The sequence below is a fragment of the Neomonachus schauinslandi genome, chromosome 1, assembly GCF_002201575.2.
Source record: "Neomonachus schauinslandi chromosome 1, ASM220157v2, whole genome shotgun sequence".
NCBI classification, from domain to species: Eukaryota; Metazoa; Chordata; class Mammalia; order Carnivora; family Phocidae; genus Neomonachus; species Neomonachus schauinslandi.
Window position 1 is genome coordinate 132776918 of NC_058403.1, and position 21069 is coordinate 132797986.

General features: G+C 44.9%; 1 protein-coding gene across 1 annotated transcript in view; it reads left to right on the forward strand.

Annotated features, from left to right (window-relative positions):
* Position 1: 1 nt before the first annotated feature.
* KAT2B (lysine acetyltransferase 2B) overlaps positions 2 to 21069 on the forward strand; it is a gene marked incomplete at its 5' end in the record, with an annotated part of 96616 nt that continues 75548 nt past the window's right edge. Inside the window, one exon of the mRNA XM_044912586.1 lies at positions 2 to 79. Within this exon, the coding sequence (XP_044768521.1) occupies positions 2 to 79 (78 nt within the window). The remainder of the gene's footprint in view (positions 80 to 21069) is intronic.

The window sequence follows — 21069 nt, forward strand, 5'->3', positions numbered from 1 at the left end:
CGCCGTGAAGAAGGCGCAACTGCGTTCGGCTCCGCGGGCCAAGAAACTGGAGAAACTCGGAGTGTACTCCGCCTGCAAGGTACTCGCTCGCCACTCCCCGGCCGCCCAGGGGGGCTAGGGCCCTGCCCGCGGGACCCCCGCCCCCCCCCCCCCCGTCCCCCCGCCCCCGCCTCCCGCCTCCCGCCTCCCGCCTCCCGCCTGGGGCCGCTGCACCGCGGAAGTGCTGCTGTCGCCCGCGCCCAATTAGCTTCTTCTCGGACAAGAGTCCTTTGGGTTGGACGGAGGGGATCGCTCAGTTCGGGAGCCTTTCATTCTTCCCCTTTGGAAGGAGTTGCCTCTGCGTTTGCGCTCCTGGGCTGCCCTGGGGCTTTGTTGCTCTGTAGGAGTTCGCCAGAGGCACCTTTCAGAGAGTAGAGCCGCGCTTACTAAGTGGCGAGCGTCCCAGGGCCAAGGAAACCTCTTTTGGGGGGATCTGAGCGCCCCCTCTTCTTCCGTTCTTTCTCTATGTCCCATTGGGAGGAGCTGAGTGGAAGGGAGTGAGAGTGAAATTGGCTTCAGGACTCCCAGCGCTTTGGGAGATCGAGGGGGCGGAACGCGCGGGGTGGGAACGTGGGCACAGCCCGAGGCGAGGGTCCGGGAGCTCCCGGCGCCCTACGCTGAGGGCGGAGGCGCTGCTGCGCGCGGTGACAGCCCCGTCATTCTTGTATTATTACTTGTTTAGTTAAAACGCTGTCCCAGCTGCTCGAGGTGTAAACAGGATTTGGCAAGGTGACAGCCCAGCGCGGCGGGCACTACGGCTCAGTTTGAGGACGCGCGTTTCTTGCCATCCCCTTTCCATCCCAGCTCTCACCCCCCCGTAGCCCTTCAGCTGCAGATCCAGATGTGGGCGCCGTGCTCCCGGGGTGGGAGGATTGCCCGAGGCCGCGGGGCAGGCTGGCCCTGCGCTGTCAGCAGCGGCTTTGTTTTGACAGGGTGACAGCTGAGGGGGGCGGGGACTTGGCCTTGTCAGCTCCTGCGGCCTGTGGCTGAGGCGGGGAAGAGACACTCACACACCTCCCATGTATATCTCTGGCCTGCAGCAAACAGGGTCAAGTTCCCAGAGTCCAGATTCCCACAACCAAGCTGCAGGGGCCACTTCTGAATTTTGATGTAGTAAAGGTTATTAATCCTGCTGGAACCTCTCTCCCCAGTGATGCCGTTTTTAGTATTTACTGGAGCTTCTCAACCTCAGTGGAATGTCTGTGCTTACCCTTTTCCCCACACCATTCACATCCTCACGTATATGTTGAATGCCTACTGTGTACCCTACTTGGGTTTACTAAATATTTGCTGAACGAATGTAGGATCTGGCTCTAGGGCTCTTCAAACTTTAAGGTGCATAGGAATCACCTGGGGAGCTGTTTCAGTGCTAATTCTGAATCCGTAGGTCTCGGGTGGGGCTGAGATTCTGCATTTCTAACAAACTCTCAGCTGATGTGATGCTGGTCCAGTGACCACACTTCAAGTAGCAAGTCCCTAATTCAGACCTGGGCAATATTATTATTAATCCCTTTCGAATTCAGCCAAAAAGCAAACTGCCCTCCTCTGAGGGCAATACATGGTTGGTATTTTTGAAGGACTGCAAAAAAAAAAAAGAGAAGGGTGAAGGGCCAGGAGGTGGTTATAAAGGACATAAGACTTTTAGGAAGGGAAAATTCTCATTAAAGGCCTCGCTTTCTGCTCCTGGGAGACTCTGGAAGTGTCCATTTTCATTTGCTCATTACTTCAGTTAATATTCATTCAGTAAATATTTAGAGGGGTCCCAACTAGGTGCCAGGCATCGTGCTAGATGCTGGGGCCATGACACCCAGAATGTGCTCTCCTGGAGCTACTGAGTGTATGTGTATGTGTGCACGCACGTGCATGCGTGTGTTTGGGGCCTGGGGAGGTAGGCAGTGAACCATGTACAATGACGTGAAAAAAAACCTGCTTTCTTAGGGTAGTGTTGGAACTCAGAGGAGGGCAGTTCTTGGGTGCCGTAGGAATGGCTTCCTGGAGGAAGTGTCAGTGGGTGCTAAGGACTCTTGGAAGTGCAGGGTGGGGTGACGTGAAGCTTCTTGCAGTGGAGAAACTGAAAGCACTTGTGAAAGCTTGGAGCTGGGCCAGCAGGAGCTAACGCTGCATTGGCTGAGGCCACCAGGTTGGGGGGCAATGTGTGTGGCCAAGAAGGCATTGTGGAGTCTGGGAATTTTAACCTGGGGAGTGACGTTCTCTCAGATTTGCCTTTTTTTTTTTTTTTAAACTGTACTTGGTTGGGTGTGAGGGGAGTGTGAGAGAGCAGATCTGTGGTTCTTTCTCAGCTTGTCTCCATCCTTCACCTAAGAAAGCCCCAAAAGGACCTGTTGTCACTCATGGGCCCCTTGGCATAATTGGAGGGAGTGGAGAGGTGAGAGAATGAGGAGGGACCTGGAAAGAGGTGAGTAGTTTACTGGGGGCTATTAAAAGAAAAACAGGTCCCAGACCTGATAAAAGATCGGGCCTTTAAACTTCACAAATGAAACAGGAGGAGGAGGGAGCTAGTTCACAGCCCGGGTGGTATGCCACACCCTGGAGAGAAGAAAAAAGAAGAAACAAACAAACTTGTTTTGCCGGATCCCGGGGTAGAGTTCTTTGAACTATGTTCTGGCAAAGGTTGCTTCAGAGAGTCACTTTGCTTCTGTGTGACACAGAGTAATCATTAAAAATGTAGATCTGACCATGTTGTACTCTACTTGGGACCCTTAATTTCTTTTTGCTGCAGGGCTGTGTCTGGCCCCTTTTCAGGGCCTTGCGTACATGGTTCCCTTCTACCTCAGGGCCTTTGCACGTACTGTTTACTGGGACTGAAAGCTCTTCCTGACTCCCTTTCAAATTAACTCCCAACTCTTCCTGCACATCTCACATTCCTTGCGTTTCCTTTACCTGCTTGGCCAGATTTCCCAATATAAATTGTTTGGAACCCCCTTGTGCTTACTTTTCCTTCGTAGTGCTTTTATCACAATTTTTAATTGTGTGATTATTTGATATGTGTTTGTCTCTGAATAGATTCTAAGTGATGTGGTTATTGATTGGGTGAATGAACTAGAGAAGAGAAAGCTGAGGAAATGATTAGCTCTTAAGGATAGTAGTAGTGAAATTTTAGCCTGACTGCTTCTTGACAGTGGGGTAGAGGGAATTCTTTCACACAGTACATTTCTAGGTTTCTCACAGGTGTCCACAGGACTGGGTTTTTAGTTTTATAGAAGAAACTTAAGTAAATGTATGAGTAGGCCAAATCTCAATGTCCTTGAATTTAATATAATAATTTACTAAAAAAACCCACTGACTCTTCCTAATGAAACAGGCCGTTTATACATGAAAGGAAGCAGTACGATACAGTGGCCAAGAGCATGTGCTTCTGAGTTCAGACTTGAGGATATCCAGTACTGTGACCTTGGACAGTGACTTTACCTCAGGCTCCATTTCCTTGTCCGTAAAAGTAGGAATAATAATACTGTCTCATTGCATAACAGGGAGGATTTATACTGGGCTCGTATGTACGAGGCATCCAGCTGGGTGTCTGGCCCGTGGTAAGCCCCTACAGCAGCCCAGAGTAGGGAGTACACTGTTAAGGTGGAAGTCAGGAAAGAACGTGGGATTTAGAGAATCTCAAATCTCAGCTCTGCCACTTGTGTGACCCTGGGCACAAGTCATTTCGGTTTTCTCTGAGCCTTGATTACTTCCTCTATAAAATGGAGACTATAACTTCACCCTTGAAGTTAAAAGAGAAAGGGTCCTCCAAAGTTCTTGGAACCTAAAAGTGTTGGATTAATGCTGGGTAAATGTAATTGCTGCATTGTCTGTCAGAGTCAGTGGCCACAGAGCATTTATGGATAAGCCAGTTGCTTCGATTCTGGGCCGACTGCCATACTTGGAGAGTGACTCGGGCTATAAAATTAGGCTTCACTTAAAAAATAATGGTTGATAATCTAAAAGTAACACTGATTGTAGAATATGTAGAGGACAGAGGCAGAGAAAAATTATCCAACCTACCAGCCAGGAGCTGGTGAATGGGGCCCTAGAGCAAGTCTTAAAGTTGGGGAGAGCCCCCAACACCTTTGTTTGTATTTGTCAGTCACTCCTCCAGAGAGCTAATTTCTCTTTCAACTGTCAAAATCTAGAGCAGTGGCTCTTACCTAGGAGCCTTGCGCCGCCCCCCCCCCCCCCCCCCCCCCCCCCCCCGCCTGGGGGATTTTTGGCGATGTCTGGAGGCATTTTTTGGTCATTGTCAATGTGAGGGAGGAAGTGCTACGGGCAACTGGTGAGTAGAGGAAACTGGTGTTTTAGAGGAAAATTGCATTGACCGTGAATACCGTGAATACATTTGCAGCATAGGAAAAATTAATGCTTTTAAGGTTAATTTGCATAACACTTGAAACCTGAAAAATGTCACTTGGTGAATCATGGGGCATATTTCTAAACAGCTTTATTACGGTATAATTTATAGATCGTAAAAGTCACCAGCTGTAAGTGTGCAGTCAGATGCTTTTGAGTAAAGGTGTACAGAATGCGTCCATCACTACAGTTCAGTTCTTATACCTCTTCTGTCTCCCTAAAAACTTTTCTCCTGCCCTGGGCGCCTTTTTAAGGTGATACTTTGTATGTATTCACAGTTTGCAAACAGAAACCAAATTAAAAATATCTTTTTGGAGACTTCATCAGATAAGGAGTATTGTTACAGCAAAGCACAAACATGGAGCGGTGTAGATACAGTGTTTTTAAAAGAGTGGTCTTGAGCCACATAAATCTATAGCATACAGTTATTTCATGTGACTTCTCTAAGAGGCGATATGGAGCCAGGCACACATAGGAAAAATATTTCATTTGGCAGGCACAATACAAAAAGCCCGAGAGAAAGATGACCAGATTTAATTGTTTCTTCATAAACTTTCAGGGAAGATGGAAATTCAAGCCTGCAAAACCTTCAGATTGCAATTTGCAGTTTTATGTAACTGAGAAAGTAGTTTACAGGGCAAGAGAGAACAAAAATCTGCTGAGGAGTGTTTTGTTTTAGGAAGCATGTGCTTGCTAATAGCATTTGGTGATGCAGTGCTGGTGTGTTGTTTTTTGATTTTTTCGGTTTATTTTGTCTGTTTTGTTTTTTTAAAACCACTGAACAGATTTAAACCTGGTTACCTGTCCACATAGGCAGGATTTAATTCTGTTTCAGGTAAATCCACAGGTCTAACCCATCATAGGGAATGTTGAGGATAAAACAGAGTTTCATGTGAGGTACCTTGGCACCATCAGAACATCTGCTTCTCAGTTGAAAGCTTTGGATACTGTGTGCAGTGCCAGTAAAACTTTTGGATTTCCAAGGCTCAGTGGCTTCTGATTTGGTTTGTTCCTCTCTCCAGGAGAGGAAGGTAGGTATTTGGGAATGGTTGTCAATGGTTTCTTACTCTTAATGGTTTCCTACTCCTAACGTGATCCAAACACGAAGCACCTGTGGCAGAACAGGAGGCGCGCGGACTGGCTGGCTACTGGAGCAAACCTGGAGAGTCCTCCTCCCTCTCCCTCCGTGCTGGGTGCCTTTGGGCAGCCACGTAACAGCCTTGGGGTTCGGTTTCCTGCATGGTGAAGTGGGAGTCAGGGCGCCACCTCATCGACTTACTGTGAAGATGGAGTAGGTGAGCATGTGTGAAAGTTCTAGGAATACAGGTAGCCCACGTATGTCTGTTTTAGTTTGTTTTTGGAAACTTTCCACGGGTCTCAGCAGTTTTGTTGATAGTGTTTTGCCACAGTGTTACGCCTGGTGTCATTTGCTGCTTCTCCCTGGGGCAAGAGGAAGGTAAGGAAGGTCGTTTTACTAGCTGGGAACTGAGACCCAAAGAGGTTAAGCAACTTCCTCAGCAGCAGTGGCTGCTCAGGGAAAAGCTGGCCCACGTAGTAGATTTTCTTTCCAGTGCACGATTGTGCGTCCCCTTTCCAAACTCATGTGGGGTGGAGGCGATGGTCTTCTCAGTGGCTTACAGAGACGATTTTGTTCCACGCGTTCCATGGCTCTCATTTGATGTTTATTGTTACTCCTATTGTGAGGTATGTTCAAAGGCTTTTCTAGTTCATTGAAACTGTGCAGGCCATAAAGCAAACAAAATAAGCATTTTTTATTACCGGGCTAGGGCAGACGGATGCATGCCCTTGATTCTTTTAAAGCTGACAATCAAGAGTGGTCACTGTGCTGGCCCATTAGAATTCCTTGTTGAAGGAAGATGAAAGTGATAGGTACTCAGGCTGTGGAAGGTGCCACATGTGCCAGAGAGGTAAGGAATTGACTGTCTTGGATGTTTAGAAGTCCCAAAACGGCTCCGTGGAAGACTGCACACACAGCAGTGTTTCAGCACAATTCAGAGGAAAGTCATTTTTTTCTTAATTTTATTATGCAGACAGTCAAGTGCTCATATCATAAGCATATATAGCTCGATGAATTTTTACACAGGCACGTGGCCGTGCAGCTGCCACTCAGAGCTGTCGGGCATCTTAAGCACCTCTGAAGGCCCCCTTGTGCCTCCTCGCCACCTCTGGTAACCCTTATTGTTTTATTAGTAGAGATTGCTTTTGCTTTTCTTAAACTTGACATAAACGGAATCACGTGGCCTGCGTTCTTTGCACCTGGCTTTTATCACTCACATGATGTGCGTGAGCTGCATCCATGTTGCTGCAGGTAGTAGTTTGTAAAGACACATGTTCTTAAAGTAAAAACGAGCTTAAAAATTGTCAGCCATTTTCAGGATGGAAGTCGTTGAGTGTGGACAACTTCATAAAATGAATTTTAATTACATCTTTGAAAGAAAAGATGGGAATTTGCTATTTCAGAATTTAGCATATGTGAAAGTTCTTGGAATATAGGGAAGAACCCATGAGGGCAGGAATGGGGGACAAGAAACCAAGGAGGGCTGTAGATAAGCATTGGGATGGAGGAGGGGCAGAACGCTAGGGAGGTGGGTGCTGGGGGCCTGTGACGGACGTCACAGCTGATAGAATGCCCAGCCTGCATAGTTCCTCCGCCTCTGGAGTCTCTATTGGTCAGTCCTTCCTGGTGAATATCCGTGTGAAGCTCGGTTCTCACATCCTTGGTTCTGGAAGATGCCTAGAATTATATGTTGTATCCTGCAAGCCAGGCAGAACCATACATGTTGGGAGCTGTGGCAGGGTTTCTAGAAGGCTGGCTACAACCCAGCACCTAAAGCTCCGGTAGGCATTGACACCTCTCTGTTGTGTTGTTGGCCTAGGGGATGGAGATGCAGGTAAGAGATCATTCTCCTTCACTCTCCTTCCACCCACATCCCCAGTCCCCAGAAGTGTGAGGCCACCTCTTTCCAGGAGAGGCAGTGAGGAGCACAGATTTACTCTATTACTCAAAACACAGTTTTGGCATAACAACTCATCCTTGAAAACTCCTCTGAAATATGTAAGCTTATTATTTAATGGAATCGTATGGACTATACACTTACGAAGTAATCTGTTCTGTAATTGATGTATTTAACACAGGATTTTTGTCTTTTTTACTCGTGTGCACATGTACATGGGGGTGTTACATTATACTTATTGCCATTTATCTACTCTACATTTATTTCCATGGGCTGCTTTAAATTTCTGCTTAGGTAGCTCCTGTCTAAATTCCTTATGACAATTCATCACCTTTCATCACAATTGAAGTAGAATTGAATCTTTCTATATTTTTAAAGATTTATTTATTTTTTTAGAGAGAGAGTGCACACACACAGGGGAGGGGCAGAGGGAGAAGGAGTGAGAGAATCTCAAGCAGATTCCCTGCTGAGCGTGGAGCCCAGTGTGGGGGGGCTCAGTCCCAGGACCCTGAGATCATGACCTGAGCCAAAACCAAGAGTCAGACGCTTAACTGACTGAGCCACTTAGGTGCCCCTTGAATCTGTATAATATTGAGTTGCTTTCATCTCTGGCATTTAATTATACATGCTGATAACCCCTTGCATTGCACACTCTTCTTCTCCAGGTATTGGTGTGGCTTATTCTGAAGCCTCATTCTGGTCTGTTCTCAAATGCCAACTTTTCAGAGAAGGCTTCTGACCATGCCCTGTCAAAAAAGCAGCACCCCATCACTCTTTAAGGTTACCTGTTTTGTTTTCCTTTACTGCATTTTTCAACACTTGGAAATCATATATATATCATATTGTTTCCTTTGGGACAGAAGTTCCTTGAAGCAGGGACTTTGGTTCACTTCATATCCCAGGTCCACTGACTGTGCTTTGCACATAGTACGTGCTCAACACATATTTGTTGAATAAGTGGGTAATTTCTTTTTTTTTTTTTAAGATTTTTATTTATTTATCAGAGAGAGAGAGAGAGAGAGACAGAGGCAGGCAGAGGGAGAAGCAGGCTCCTTGCTCAGCAAGGATGTGGGACTCGATCCCAGGACCCTGGGATCATGACCTGAGCCGAAGGCAGAGGCTTAACCGACTGAGCCACCCAGGCATCCCATAAATGGGTAATTTCATATTCACAGTGAATTTCATATTCACAGGCTTTGTGAGATTGGAAGAAAGGAAATTGTGTTGTAGAGACAAGGTAACAGGCTCAGAGAGATTTAGAAACATGCCCAAAGTCTCGTGGTCCCAGGAGCAAGGCAGTCCCGAGCTGGAGCTGGAGCAGCATTTTCTGACTCTGTCACTAAGTGCCATTCCTTGTGTGCTCACAGCAGACCTGGTGACCTTCAGCATTTGCCGGGTGGCCTGGATTTCCACAAGCTAGAATAAGGAGAGTCACACCCACTTTTAATCCTCCTCTGAGTGAATTATGTGACCTTCTCTGACCACCGTTTCCTCTTCTGCAAATTGGAAGTAAATTCTCACACGGGAATTGTATTGTGAGACAGTGGAGTTAAAACCTATGAAGTGAGGGGCGCCTGGGTGGCTCAGTCGGTTGAGCGACTGCCTTCGGCTCAGGTCATGATCCTGTTGTCCCGGGATTGAGCCCCTCATCGGGCTCCCTGCTCGGCGGGGGGTCTGCTTCTCCCTCTCTCTTTGCTGCTCCCCTGCTCATGCTTGCTCTCTCTCGCTCACTCTCAAATAAACAAAAAAATCTTAAACAAAAAACCAAACAAAACCAAACACCTATGAAGTGAGAAAGAGGCCCTACCATGTATTCTAAAAGTCTCTATGGTGTTAGTGAACTAGAAAAAAAATCACCTACAAAGACATGTTCTCTAACTACTATTTATATTTTTTGTTGCTTTGCTGCCCACTTAAAACTAAAGGTTACCATGGGCTTTCTTTGATATGTTCTTCTGTTTGTACCCAGAAGCCCAGACACAGGGCTTATTATTATTATTATTACTATTTTTTAAAGATTTTATTTATTCACTTGAGACACAGAGATACAGAGAGAGAGAGAGCATGAGCAGTGGGAGAGGCAGAGGGAGAGGGAGAGGCAGGCTCCCCGCTGAGCCAGGAGCCCGATGTGGGGCTCGATCCCAGGACCCCGGGATCATGACCTGAGCTGAAGGCAGACGCTTAACCATCTGAGCCACCCAGGCGCCCCAGGGCTTATTATTTTTTGAATCAGGAGATGAATGCATGTATTTCACAAAAAAGTGTGAATAATGTCTCTAATGATCCTTTTGGAATGATGCGCCCCCTAACCTTAGGAGGAGGCTTTGAGTAATCTCTTCAGTGACCTCAGGGCAGGACATGTGGGGATGTCCTGCCCCCATCATTGCATGCTCTTGGCCTGTGCAGCCTTCTGTGAGGCTTCTGTGGTATGCAGGAGATTCCAGAAGTACAGGGATGAGACTTGAGTAGTATCATAGTGACTGATGGTGGCAGCTCTAATTTGCATTAGCTCTAACAAGCTGGTGTTGAAACTGGATGGCAGAATGCCAAGGACGCCAAGGTCAGCATTACTTTGAAATAGCAAAGTGAGTCATGTAACCCAGGATTTGCATATACCCACAGGAAGGACTACCTGACTCACCCCACCTCCAAGGGAACACATCCACGAGTATTGGTTAGGTGCCTGTGCCCAGGCTCTGCCCTGGTGGGTGGTGAGTGACAAAAGGAAGTGAAAGCCACAAGGAGCCCCTCATCTTGCTGGGGAGACAGGTATAGAGGGAAAGAAAGATTTGAGGGAACAATCAAGCATGAAGTCAGCACAGAGAAAAACCATTATGAGCTGGGGGCAGGTAGAAGTGTAGGAGAGAGGCTCAGCCTAGGTGGATCGAATAGTATAAAACAACAGAGAAGCAAAAGTGAAGGGAGCAAGACATCAGAGTGCTTTGGAACATGGACCCAGGGAACAGACTGCCTGGGTTTGAATCCTGACATGCTGCTTTCTTGCTCTGTGACCATGGGGAGATTACTTACCCTTTACAAGCCTCAGATTTCATAGCTGTAAAATGGAGAGCGTGATATTGTCAACTTTATCCATTCATTCAACAAACTGTTATATCATGTGCCAGGCATTGATTTAGATGCTGGGGACACAGTGACAGATGGGTTTTTACTCTTGCAGAGCTTGCTTCTGGTAGCAGAAGCAGACAGTAAACAAGAAAATAACAAAGTGGTAAGTGCCACATGCCACACAGAGAATGAAAACAGAGAAGTAAATGACAGTGCCTGGGGGAATCCTTCCAGTACGTGCCCAAAAAGGTCTCTCTGTGGATGGGACACAGTCTGGGGCCTGAATGACAACAAAAAGTTAGCCATTGGGGTGTGTGTGTGTGTGTGTGTGTGTGTGTGTGTGTGTGTAGAGTGCCAGGTGGGGAATGCAAAGACTCTGGGGCAGAAATGGCTTGGCATGCTTGAGGGTGGCCAGGTTACCCTTGTGGCTAGATGGGGGGCAAGGGGACAAGTGTAGGAGATGAAGTGAGAGGTAGATGGGGCCAGATGGCCGAGTATGTATAATTTTCACACAGTGAAATGATTTGATTTCCAGTTCTGATCATTTTCAACAAATGCATATCAAGACCCAGAACATTTTAATCACCCTAGAAAGTTCCCTTAATGCTGCTTGCCATTCAAATGCCTCACCCTCAGAGGTAACCACTGATCTACTTTGTATCACGATATACTAGTTTTGATACTCTGGCATTTCGTATAAACGATGCCACACAGTACATACTGTTCTTCTTTCACTCAGTATGATATGTTTGAGATTCATCCTTGTTGCATGTGTCAGTGGTTAATTTCTTTTTATTGCTGAGAGGTATTCCACTGTATGGATGTACCGGTTCGTTCATCTGTTCACCTGCTGTTGGGCATCTGGGCTGTTTCAGATGGATTCAGATAAGATTTGTGTTTAAAGCATCCCCTTTGGCTCCTTTGAGAAGAGTAAATTGTGCAAGAGAAAGAAAAGAGAGCCAGTTGAAGTTACTGCAGTGTGGGTAGAAAGCGGATGGTGGCTTACATGAGGGTGATGGCAGTGGGGTGGGGGAGACTAGCCAGTTTGGGGCAATATTAGGAGTGTGGAGGCAGCAGGACTTGAAATGAACCCGATGTCTAGGATTTTGGCTTGAGCAATGGAAAGGATGGTAGCTCCATCTATAAAGTCAGGCAGGACCACGAGGGAGGCAGCTTTAGAAGTGCATGAGAATCAAGAGTCCTTTTTCTGGATGTGTTAAATTAGGTGTGTCTTTTAGTAGTCCAGTGTTGTTTTGATAATAAAATGAGATAATCCACTTAGCAGTTTGGTTTAGTATCTGGAATATTCTAAGTGCTCAAAAATGGTAGCTACTATTACATTTAAAAGCAGAGCTAAATAACTACCGATCTTAATAAAGAGACCAGCCAAATTGAAGAAAAAGGAAAAACAAGTACACAGAAATTGTGGGTTAAAAAAGGAACATCTCTCTGGGTAGAGAAGAAACCAGTTGTTAGAAAGTCATGAATTTCAGGTAGAAAATTTTGGACTGAATTTATTTAATAATAGCGAGTCTTTGCACTTTAAGGAGGAGGAGACCCGAGATATTTTAGAGTGCCAGCGAAAAGTTCTAGGTTTTAGTTTTGGCTCCCTGCTCCTTTGCCAGCTGGGGTAACTCAGGCAAGCCACACCCCTTCTGTAAGCATTGAATTGCTTGTCCTGTGGGGTTATTGGGAGGGGAAAATAAGATGATGTCGGCTAAAATTGCCTTGGAAAGTATCAGGCAGGAATGCTGGACGTTGTTAGATGGCATTTTAGAGTAGGGGGATGGGTCCGGTGCATGTTAGATGGAGCAGGAGTGGGGATGTATTGAAAGGATAAGAGGGCGCCTGGGTGGCTCAGATGGTTAAGCGTCTGCCTTCGGCTCAGGTCATGATCCCAGGGTCCTGGGATCGAGTCCCGCATCGGGCTTCCTGCTCCTTGGGAGCTTGCTTCTCCCTCTGCCTCTCTCTCTCTCTCTCTGACTCTCATGAATAAATAAATAAAACATTAAAAAAAAAAAAAAAGAAGAAGAAGAAAGCTGTTTCTTCTAACCAGCTGTTAAAGGCCTGACCCAGGGCCCTGCCAGTGAGAATGGAGAAGATGTAAATCTGGGAGACACTTGGAAAGAAGAATCAGATGGCCTTGGGTGAGGGCATTGAATTGAGGTGTACTGAGCCTCAGGAACTGGGAGAAAGGCAGATGCCACTGAAGGGAATAGGCTAGTTGGAAAGGGGGGTTGGGGTTGAGGGCGAGCCTAATGTAGAGCTAGCTTCCTGGGCAGAGATGCCAGGTGTGGGCAGTTGGGAATGCAGGTTGGGCTGGTGAAGTGGGTGTGCGAGTTGTCAGCCCGGATAATGATGGATACCATGGGAATGTGAGCTGTCCGAGGAAGCGACGTATATGGTACTGTTTATTTTGCTCTTCCCAGCTGACTTGGTGCCAGAACAACAGGCTGAAGAGTGAAAAATTCTGTCTGTCAGCTGGTTGTCTGGCCTGCTCGACGTCAGCCAAACAGTTTGACAGGTCTTTCCACCGTTGAAGACTGAGGTGTCTGCGTTGGCAAGTTCACCGATAAAGTCTAAGATTAGTTCTGTGTATTAGAAGAGATTCAGGGATTGTCTGGGATTTAGGGTTCTGGGGCATCAGTTTCTTGGCCTTGGTGTCATTCACGACCTCTTGAGGCCTTTCCAGGGGTGATGCGTGTTTGGGTTGGTCCTGGAGACGTGACTCCCCTGTGATGCAGGGTCTGGCCCATCCCTAGGCCGCAGGGTAGCACCAGAGTCATTTAGCACCTTTTAAGATAATGCCCAAGGGTTGGGCCTTTGATTCAGTCAGACCTGATTATTTAGCATAAAGAGGGCAGTTCCTGATTGAGCTCCAGCCCGGGCCTAGGATTTCTTCCAGACAGTGAAGTCAGGAAGGTTTTCTGTTGATTTGAGGTCAGAGTCCTTTCGGAGAGCTTGGAAGAGGAGCCTTTGAATAGGGTGTTTATACCTGGGTCATTTCCTCATGGCGTATTTTCCGTTTTCCTTCTGTATCCTTGACCACTCTGCAGTATTTGCTCTGTGTTCTTGTGACTTTCCAGACCGAAATGGCACTGTTCATTAAGGTCTTCAGAGATGTTTCTACCTGGATTAGCACACTGGTTATCTTTTCTTCCCTTCCACTTCTGTTTATACTTTTAGTTCCAGGCAAATTTGTCTCCCGAGGGAAGTCTCCAACCCCACTCCCACCTTCTCCTTTTCACCTGTGCCAAAAGTACTCAGATTTTTGGGGCCCCTGGCTGGCTCAGTTGGTGGAGCATGCAGCTCTTGATCTTGGGGTGGTGAGTTCGAGCCCCACGTTGGGTGTAGAGATTATTTAAAAATAAAATCTTAAAAAAAAAAAAAGGTACCCCAAGATTTTTAAAATCCCAGTTTCAAGTCCTAGCTTTATGGTGTCTGCTGGCTTTCCATGGACAACTGTGTGAACTGGAAGGATTGTCGCAGTGGAGAAAGAAAGAATTTATGTCCCAGAAAGGATTAGCTAGCCATTTACATTTAAACCGAATATGGAAAACTGAAGTTAATCCTGGGAAAAGAGGAAGGTGTTAACACATCCATCAGACCACTTTCTCCTTTCAGGTCTTTGCTACTCCAAGTGTGGCCCTCACCTGGGAACTTTTTAGAAAAACAGCATCTTGGGCTCCACTCTAGACTTACTGAATCTGAATCAGCATTTTAAGATTTCCTAGGTGATTCGGGCTCAGATTAAAGTTTGAGAAGCACTGCTCCAAATCACAAGAGCATTATCCAAATTGCTTCCAAAGCACTTCACTTCCAAATTTATTGGGATCACAACTTACAGGGACTTCAGGTGTTGTTATTTTAAAATAGGATTAAAAGATTTTTTTTTTTTTTCCAGAGTAACACATGCACACCGTTAGGAGGAACATTCAGGCAGCTCACTACAGTGGCAAATGAAAACGTTAGCCCTCTCCCCTGTCCTCCTGCATCCTGGCTTTCACTCCCTTTCTCGCATCTCCGGAATGTGTCTGTCTCTCCTCACCGACTCTCCGGAGGCTGCACCCTACAGTTTATACTATAGTCCAAGGAGGGGAACTAGATTCACTGTACACAAATCCCTTTAGAGTCCAGTGAGGCTCGAATGAAGCTGTGAACGTGCCAGAAAGTTGGATGTCAGCAAGTCAAGAGTGTTGAATGAGGGAGCCCAAAAGAAGCACCAGTGAATACTGAGCCCAATGCGGGGCTCGATCCCAGAACCCTGGGATCATGACCTGAGCTGAAGGCAGACACTTAACCATCTGAGCCACCCAGGTGCCCCAGAGTCTCCATTCATTTTAAAGAACAGGGCAGCCTACTTAATGACTTACTCTCTTTTGCCAAGACAAATTCTGACAGTGGAGGTGTGGCCACCTAGATGCTAACTTATTTTGCTTTTCTACGTCAGGGGAGGACAGAGATGGAGACCCCCATTTACTGCCCCCCCTTTTTTCCCCAAATGTAGCTTATTAAGCTTCTTTAATTTGTGAGGAGAAAATATACCTCAATTTTGGTGAAACTTTGCAGAAGACCTGTATTTGAAGGGATAATTAGTTATTAGCAGTTCTTGCCTTTTAATTTTTACATTTTTATATTTTTAAAGACTTCTTTATTTATTTTAGGAGGGAGGGCCTGAGGGAGAGCGAGATCCAAGTCAACTCCACGCTGAACTTGGAGCCCCACTCGGGTTTCGATCCCATGACCCGGGGCTCGATCCCATGACCCTGAGATCATGATCCAAGCCGGACCTGAGTGAAAACCAGGAGTCAGACACTCAACCAGTTGTGCCACCCAGGTGCCCCAGTTCTTGCCTTTTTAAAAAACTTTAGCTAGATATAATTGGATGCCCTAAAAGTCTGTGGTTTTAAGTTTACAATTCAGTGACTTCTAGGAAATTGAGTTTTAGATGTCCCATCTCCCCCAAAAGATCCTTCTGTCCATTTGCAGTCAAACCTGTTTTCACTCCAGCCTCAGACTAATCAATCTACTTTCTGTGTCTATAAATTTGCCTTTTCTGGAACTGATATGAATGGAATTATACAGTATGGGACTGGCTTCTTATACTTAGCATAATGTTTTTGAGGCCTAGTCATATAGCATATGTATCAGCATCTCATTCTTTTTTAATGCCAAATAATATTCCCCTGTGTGGATATGCCATATTTTGTTTATGTATTCACCAGTTGATGGATGTTTGGATGCTTTCCACCTTTTGGCTAACTGATACGAATAATGTTGAGTGGACATCTGTGTTCAAAGCTTTGTATGGATATATGTTTCATTTCTCTTGGGCAGATACTTTGGAATGGGTTTGCAGGGTCATGTGGTAAATTTATGTTTAACTTTTAAAAACATTTATTTTTTTTAAGTTGTGGTAAAATACACACCACATAAAATTTACTGTCTTAACCATTTTTAAGTGTATTATTCATTAGCATTAAGAAACTCATATTGTTGGGGCTCCTGGGTGGCTCAGTCAGTTAGGCATCTGACTTTGGCTCAGGGCATGATCTCACCCCGGACTCTGTGCTCAGCGGGGAGTCTGCCTGTCCTTCTGCCCCTCTCCCCACTTGTGCTCTCTTTCTCTCTCAAATAAATAAATCTTTAAAAAAAAGAAAAAGGAAAAGAAACTCATATTGTTGTGCAACTATCACTAACTACCACTATCTATGAACTCATAATCATCTTCCCAAACTGAAACTTTATATCCATTAAACAGTAGTTCTCCTTCCTCCTTCCCCTTTACTCCTGGCAACTACTGACTTTCTGCGATCTGTCTACTCTAGGTACCTCATACAAGTGGAGCCATATAGTATTTGTCCTTTTATGACTGCTTATTTTGCCTAACATACGGTCCTCAAGGTTCATCCATGTTGAAACGTGTCAGAATTTCTTTTCTTTTTTAAGGCTGAATAGTATTCCCTTTTATTCATATACTACAATCTGTTTATCCATTCTCTGCTAATGGACACTTGGCTTACTTCTACCTTTTGGTTATTATAAATAATGTTTTTGCGAACTTGGGTGTGAAGTTAAATATTTAAGTTCCTGCTTTCAATTCTTTGGGGTATATAGCCAGAAGTGGAATTGCTAGATCATATGGTAATTCTATTTTAATATTTTGAGGAACTGTCATACTCTTTTTCATAGTGCCTGGCCAATTTTCCTTTCCACCGATAATGCACGAAAGTTCCCGTTTCTCCACATCCTCACCAACACTTGTTCTTGTCAGTGTTTTTGTTAATAGCCGTCCTAATGAGTATGAGGGGGTATCTCATTTTGGTTTTGATTTGCATTTCTCTAAGGATGAGTGATATTGAGTATTTTTTCATGTATTTATTGACCATTTGTATGTCTTTGGAGAAATGTCTATTCAGGTCTTTTGTCCATTTTTTATTGGATTGTTTATTCTTTTGTTGCTGAGTTGTAGGAGTTCTTTATATAATCTGGATATTAACCCCTTATCAGGTATTTGATTGGCAGTTTTTTTTTTTTTTATCCTATGGGTTGCATTTTCACTCTATTGATTGTGTTCTTTGATGCACAGAAGTTTTTAATTTGGGTTAAATCCAGTTTATTTTTTTCTTTTGTTGCGTGTGTTTTTGGTGTCCTATCAAGAAATTATTGCCAGATTCAATGTCATGAAGCTTTTCCTCTGTTTTAAGAGTTCATAGTTTAGGTTTTATGTTTAAGTCTGATACATTTGGAGGTAATTTTTGTATGTGGTGTGAGGCAAGGGTAGAACAACTTCATTCTTTTGCAAGTGAATATCCAGTTTTTCTAGTGTCATTTGTTGAAAAAAACTGTCCTTTCCCTGTTGAATGGTCTTGGCAAAAATCATTTTATGTGGGGGTTTATTTTTGGGCTGTCTATTCAGTGGTCTATATTTAACTTTTTAAGAAACCACCAAACTCTTTTCTACAATGGCTACCATTTTACATCCCCTCCAACAGTATTTGAAGATTCCCACTTGTCTATATCCTTGTCAACATTTTTTATTGTCCACTCTTTTGATTATAGCCATCCTTGAGGGTATGAAGTTGTATCTCATAATGGTTTTGGTGTTGACTTTTAAACATTCTACTTTTGTCTAACCCAGAGCAGAGAGGTAGTAAAATAGAGTGAGGACCTCCACACACAAATACAGGACCACAGTTATCTGCCTGAGCATACCCAGTGCTTCTGCAGGGTAGACTGAAAAAGTTCAGGCAAATCTCTTAACATCTTAGAGCCTCAGCTTTCTCTTCTGAATAATGGGATAATTAATACCTTCCTCATACAGGATGAGATAAGAACAAGTGTACAAGTGCTTTTCTCACTTTAGGTGCTTAATAAAAGTTGGATTCACAGTTTTACTTCATAAATTTCCCTTCAGTGTGTGTGTGTGTGTTTTTAAGATTTTATTTATTTATTTGACACAGAGAGAGAGTGCACAAGCACTCTGGGGGGGAGGCAGAGGAAGAGGGAGAAGCAGGCTCCCCGCCGAGCAGGGAGCCCAATGCGGGACTCAATCGCAGGACCCTGGGATCAGGGCCCGAGCCGAAGGCAGATGTTTAACCGACTGAGCCACCCCGGTGCCCTCCCTTCAGTGTGTTCTTGCTGTGGGACATCCCTCTCACTGATTTCAGTTTTCCAGCAAATAGGACTTCCCAGTATTTTAAGCATGACTGAATCCTGCTAGTCAGCTTGGCTGTCTTTCTCTTGTTCCTCTGGATGTCACCCAAATATCTTCACACCCATCTCATCGACACCAAGTGAACTGTAAGCACCCTACTCCCTTGTCTATCTGTCATCTGAGTCATGTGATCGCTTGTTTATCCAGTTTAGCTTCCTTCTCATCCTCTGTCCTGGCTTCTGTAGACTACAATGAAGGCTGTTGCATTCTCTTGCCATATAACCCTGGATTCTGTTGGGGCAAAATTTTTATCCTGGCCTGTTGAAGCAATCCAGTGACCTTTTCTTCTTGGTTCTGCCATGTCTGCAGAGACTTGCTCTTGGGGGAGATGAAGTCATCTGGGCAGCTTTCCTCTCCTTGTGCCTGGGTTGCTAGCTGCTGTAGTAATTGGCTTGGCAGCACACTCCTGAAAAGGTTGTCCTTCAGCTGGTACTTTGTTAAAGCCACAAGGCCAGTCCCCTTGGGAGTTCCCGTAGATAGCAGCTGTCTTGTCTAATTAAGGAGAGACATGGGAAAGGTGTTTTGAAGGAAAATCTCTTATCTGGAAGAACAGTGGCTGGGCCTGCACATCTGGAAAGGAGATAGAAAGGCCAAGGCAGAGGGCATGGTGGCAGCAGCTTGGAACACGTGGCAGAAAGTACTTTGCTGGCAGTCAAGGATAATGGCATTGAAGGAGGACTTAGTATGTCCTCTTTAGGAAACTGGGCAGGAAGTCCCACATGTATTAAAATTTTTGTGCATGTAGGTTTCCAAGTGTCCCATGGTGTGTGTACACGCATAGAAAGTACTTTGTATATCCTACCAAAAAAAAAAGGGGGGGGGGCGCCTGGGTGGCTCAGTCATTAAGCGTCTGCCTTCGGCTCATCCTGGGATCGAGCCCCACATCGGGCTCCCTGCTCAGTGGGAGGCCTGCTTCTACCTCTCCTACTCCCCCTGCTTGTGTTCCCTCTCTCGCTTTGTCTCTCTCTGTGAAATAAGTAAATAAAATCTTTAAAAAAAAAAAAAAAAAAAAAAAGGTCCTGAAACAAGTGAGCCAAGCTCAAGGAATTCCCAGATATCTCAGAGGGTTATAACTTGAACCACTTAGAACCACTTAGGAAATGTTGGGAGTATTCTAGACATAAGCTGTTAGGGTCCATAGCAAAGACTTGGGTTTTGGGGGGGCGGGGTAAGATTCCTTTTCAGCTCTAGTACAGCGAATTCCAATAGAGATACAGTATGAGCTACATATGTAACTTAACATTTTCTAGTAGCCACATATATTAGTTTACTAGGACTGCTGTAACAAATTATCAACAACAAGGTGAGTTAAGCAACAGAAACTTTCCTTATTCACAGTTTTGGAGGCCAGTGGTCTGAAATCAAAGTGTCAGCAGGGCCATACTCCCTCCAAAGGCTCTGGGAAGAATCCTTTTGTGCCTCCTGGCAGTCCTTGGCATTCCTTGGTGTGTAGATGCATCACTCCAAGGAATGAGTCTTTGCCTCTTTTATAAAAGCACCAGTTATTGGTTTTAGGGCCCTAAGTCTAGGATAATTTCATCTCAACATTCTTAAGTAATCATATCTACAAAAATCGTATCTATTTTCAAATAAGATCCCATCTAGGGTTCTAAGTGGACATGCATTTAGGGGGACACTGTTCAACTCACTCCAACACATTAAAAAAGGAGAGAGGGCGCCTGGGTGGCTCAGTTGGTTAAGCGACTGCCTTCGGCTCAGGTCATGGTCCCGGAGTCCTGGGATCGAGTCCCACATTGGGCTCCTGGCTCAGCGGGGAGCCTGCTTCTCCCTCTGACCCTCTCCCCTCTCATGCTGTTTCTCTCTCTCTCTCTCTCTCAAATAAATAAATAAATACAATCTTTAAAAAAAAAAAAAAGAAAAATCAACCGTTAAATTTTACTAATTGTATTATATTCTTTTTTAAAGATTTTTTATTTATTTATTTGACACAGAGAGAGAAAGCACAAGCAGGGGGAGTGGCAGGCAGAGGGAGAAGCAGGCTCCCTGCTGAGCAGGGAGCCCGATGCGGGGCTCGATCCCAAGACCTGGGGATCATGACCTGAGCCGGAGGCAGACGCTTAATTAACTGAGCCACCCAGGTGCCCCTAGAAAATAATTCTTAATGAGATATTTTAACATTCTTCTTCTGTTTTTGACACTAAGTTTTTGAAATCCAGTATTTATTTTACTGTTACAAGGCATCCCAACTTGGACCTGTTACCTTTTTGAAGACTGGATAGCCACTTGTGGCTGGCGGCCACATCCTGGCCAGCATAGTAGCAGTGCTGTGGGGCTGACAAAACGTTTATATTTCTCAGTGTTCTGCCTGTGTTTTCTTCCCCTCTCCTTTGCTCTCTCTGTCCTTTTATCTTCCTATTAGTTTTCAGTGAATTTTCTATTTATTTGGAAAAAGTCTCATTTGTTCTGAACAAAAGACATAAAATTCTGCTTTGTGAAAGCTACTGGGATCCCAAGACTCAGTGGGGGAAGCAAAGTGAGCCAGTTTTGAAAGAAAAGTCCTTTATTCAGTTACATTTGTAAGTGTTTATTGTTGGTTGAATTCAATAAGCACTTCTATCACAAGTAGCTTAAATAAGTGTGGTTAATATTTGGGATGTAACATTTTTTATTAGTAAGGGCAGTGTAAAGCTTTATTATTCCAAAATCTCTTTGCCATGAGATCTGTGACCCATTTTCAGCCCCCCATGAACACGGCCATTCTTCTCTGTCATGTTAAGACAAGAAGGGGAATAAACTTTTCTTTCTGGGCTGATTACTTTAAGTCTGTTGCAATAGTGAAGTTAAGATTTATATCTCTAAAAATGTATATTGTCTTCTTTAAGAATTGCAGGCTTGTTACTTTTTGGCTTGAACCTCAGTAAAGGCTTTTATAAGCAACCCCACGGGGAGAAAAGTTTT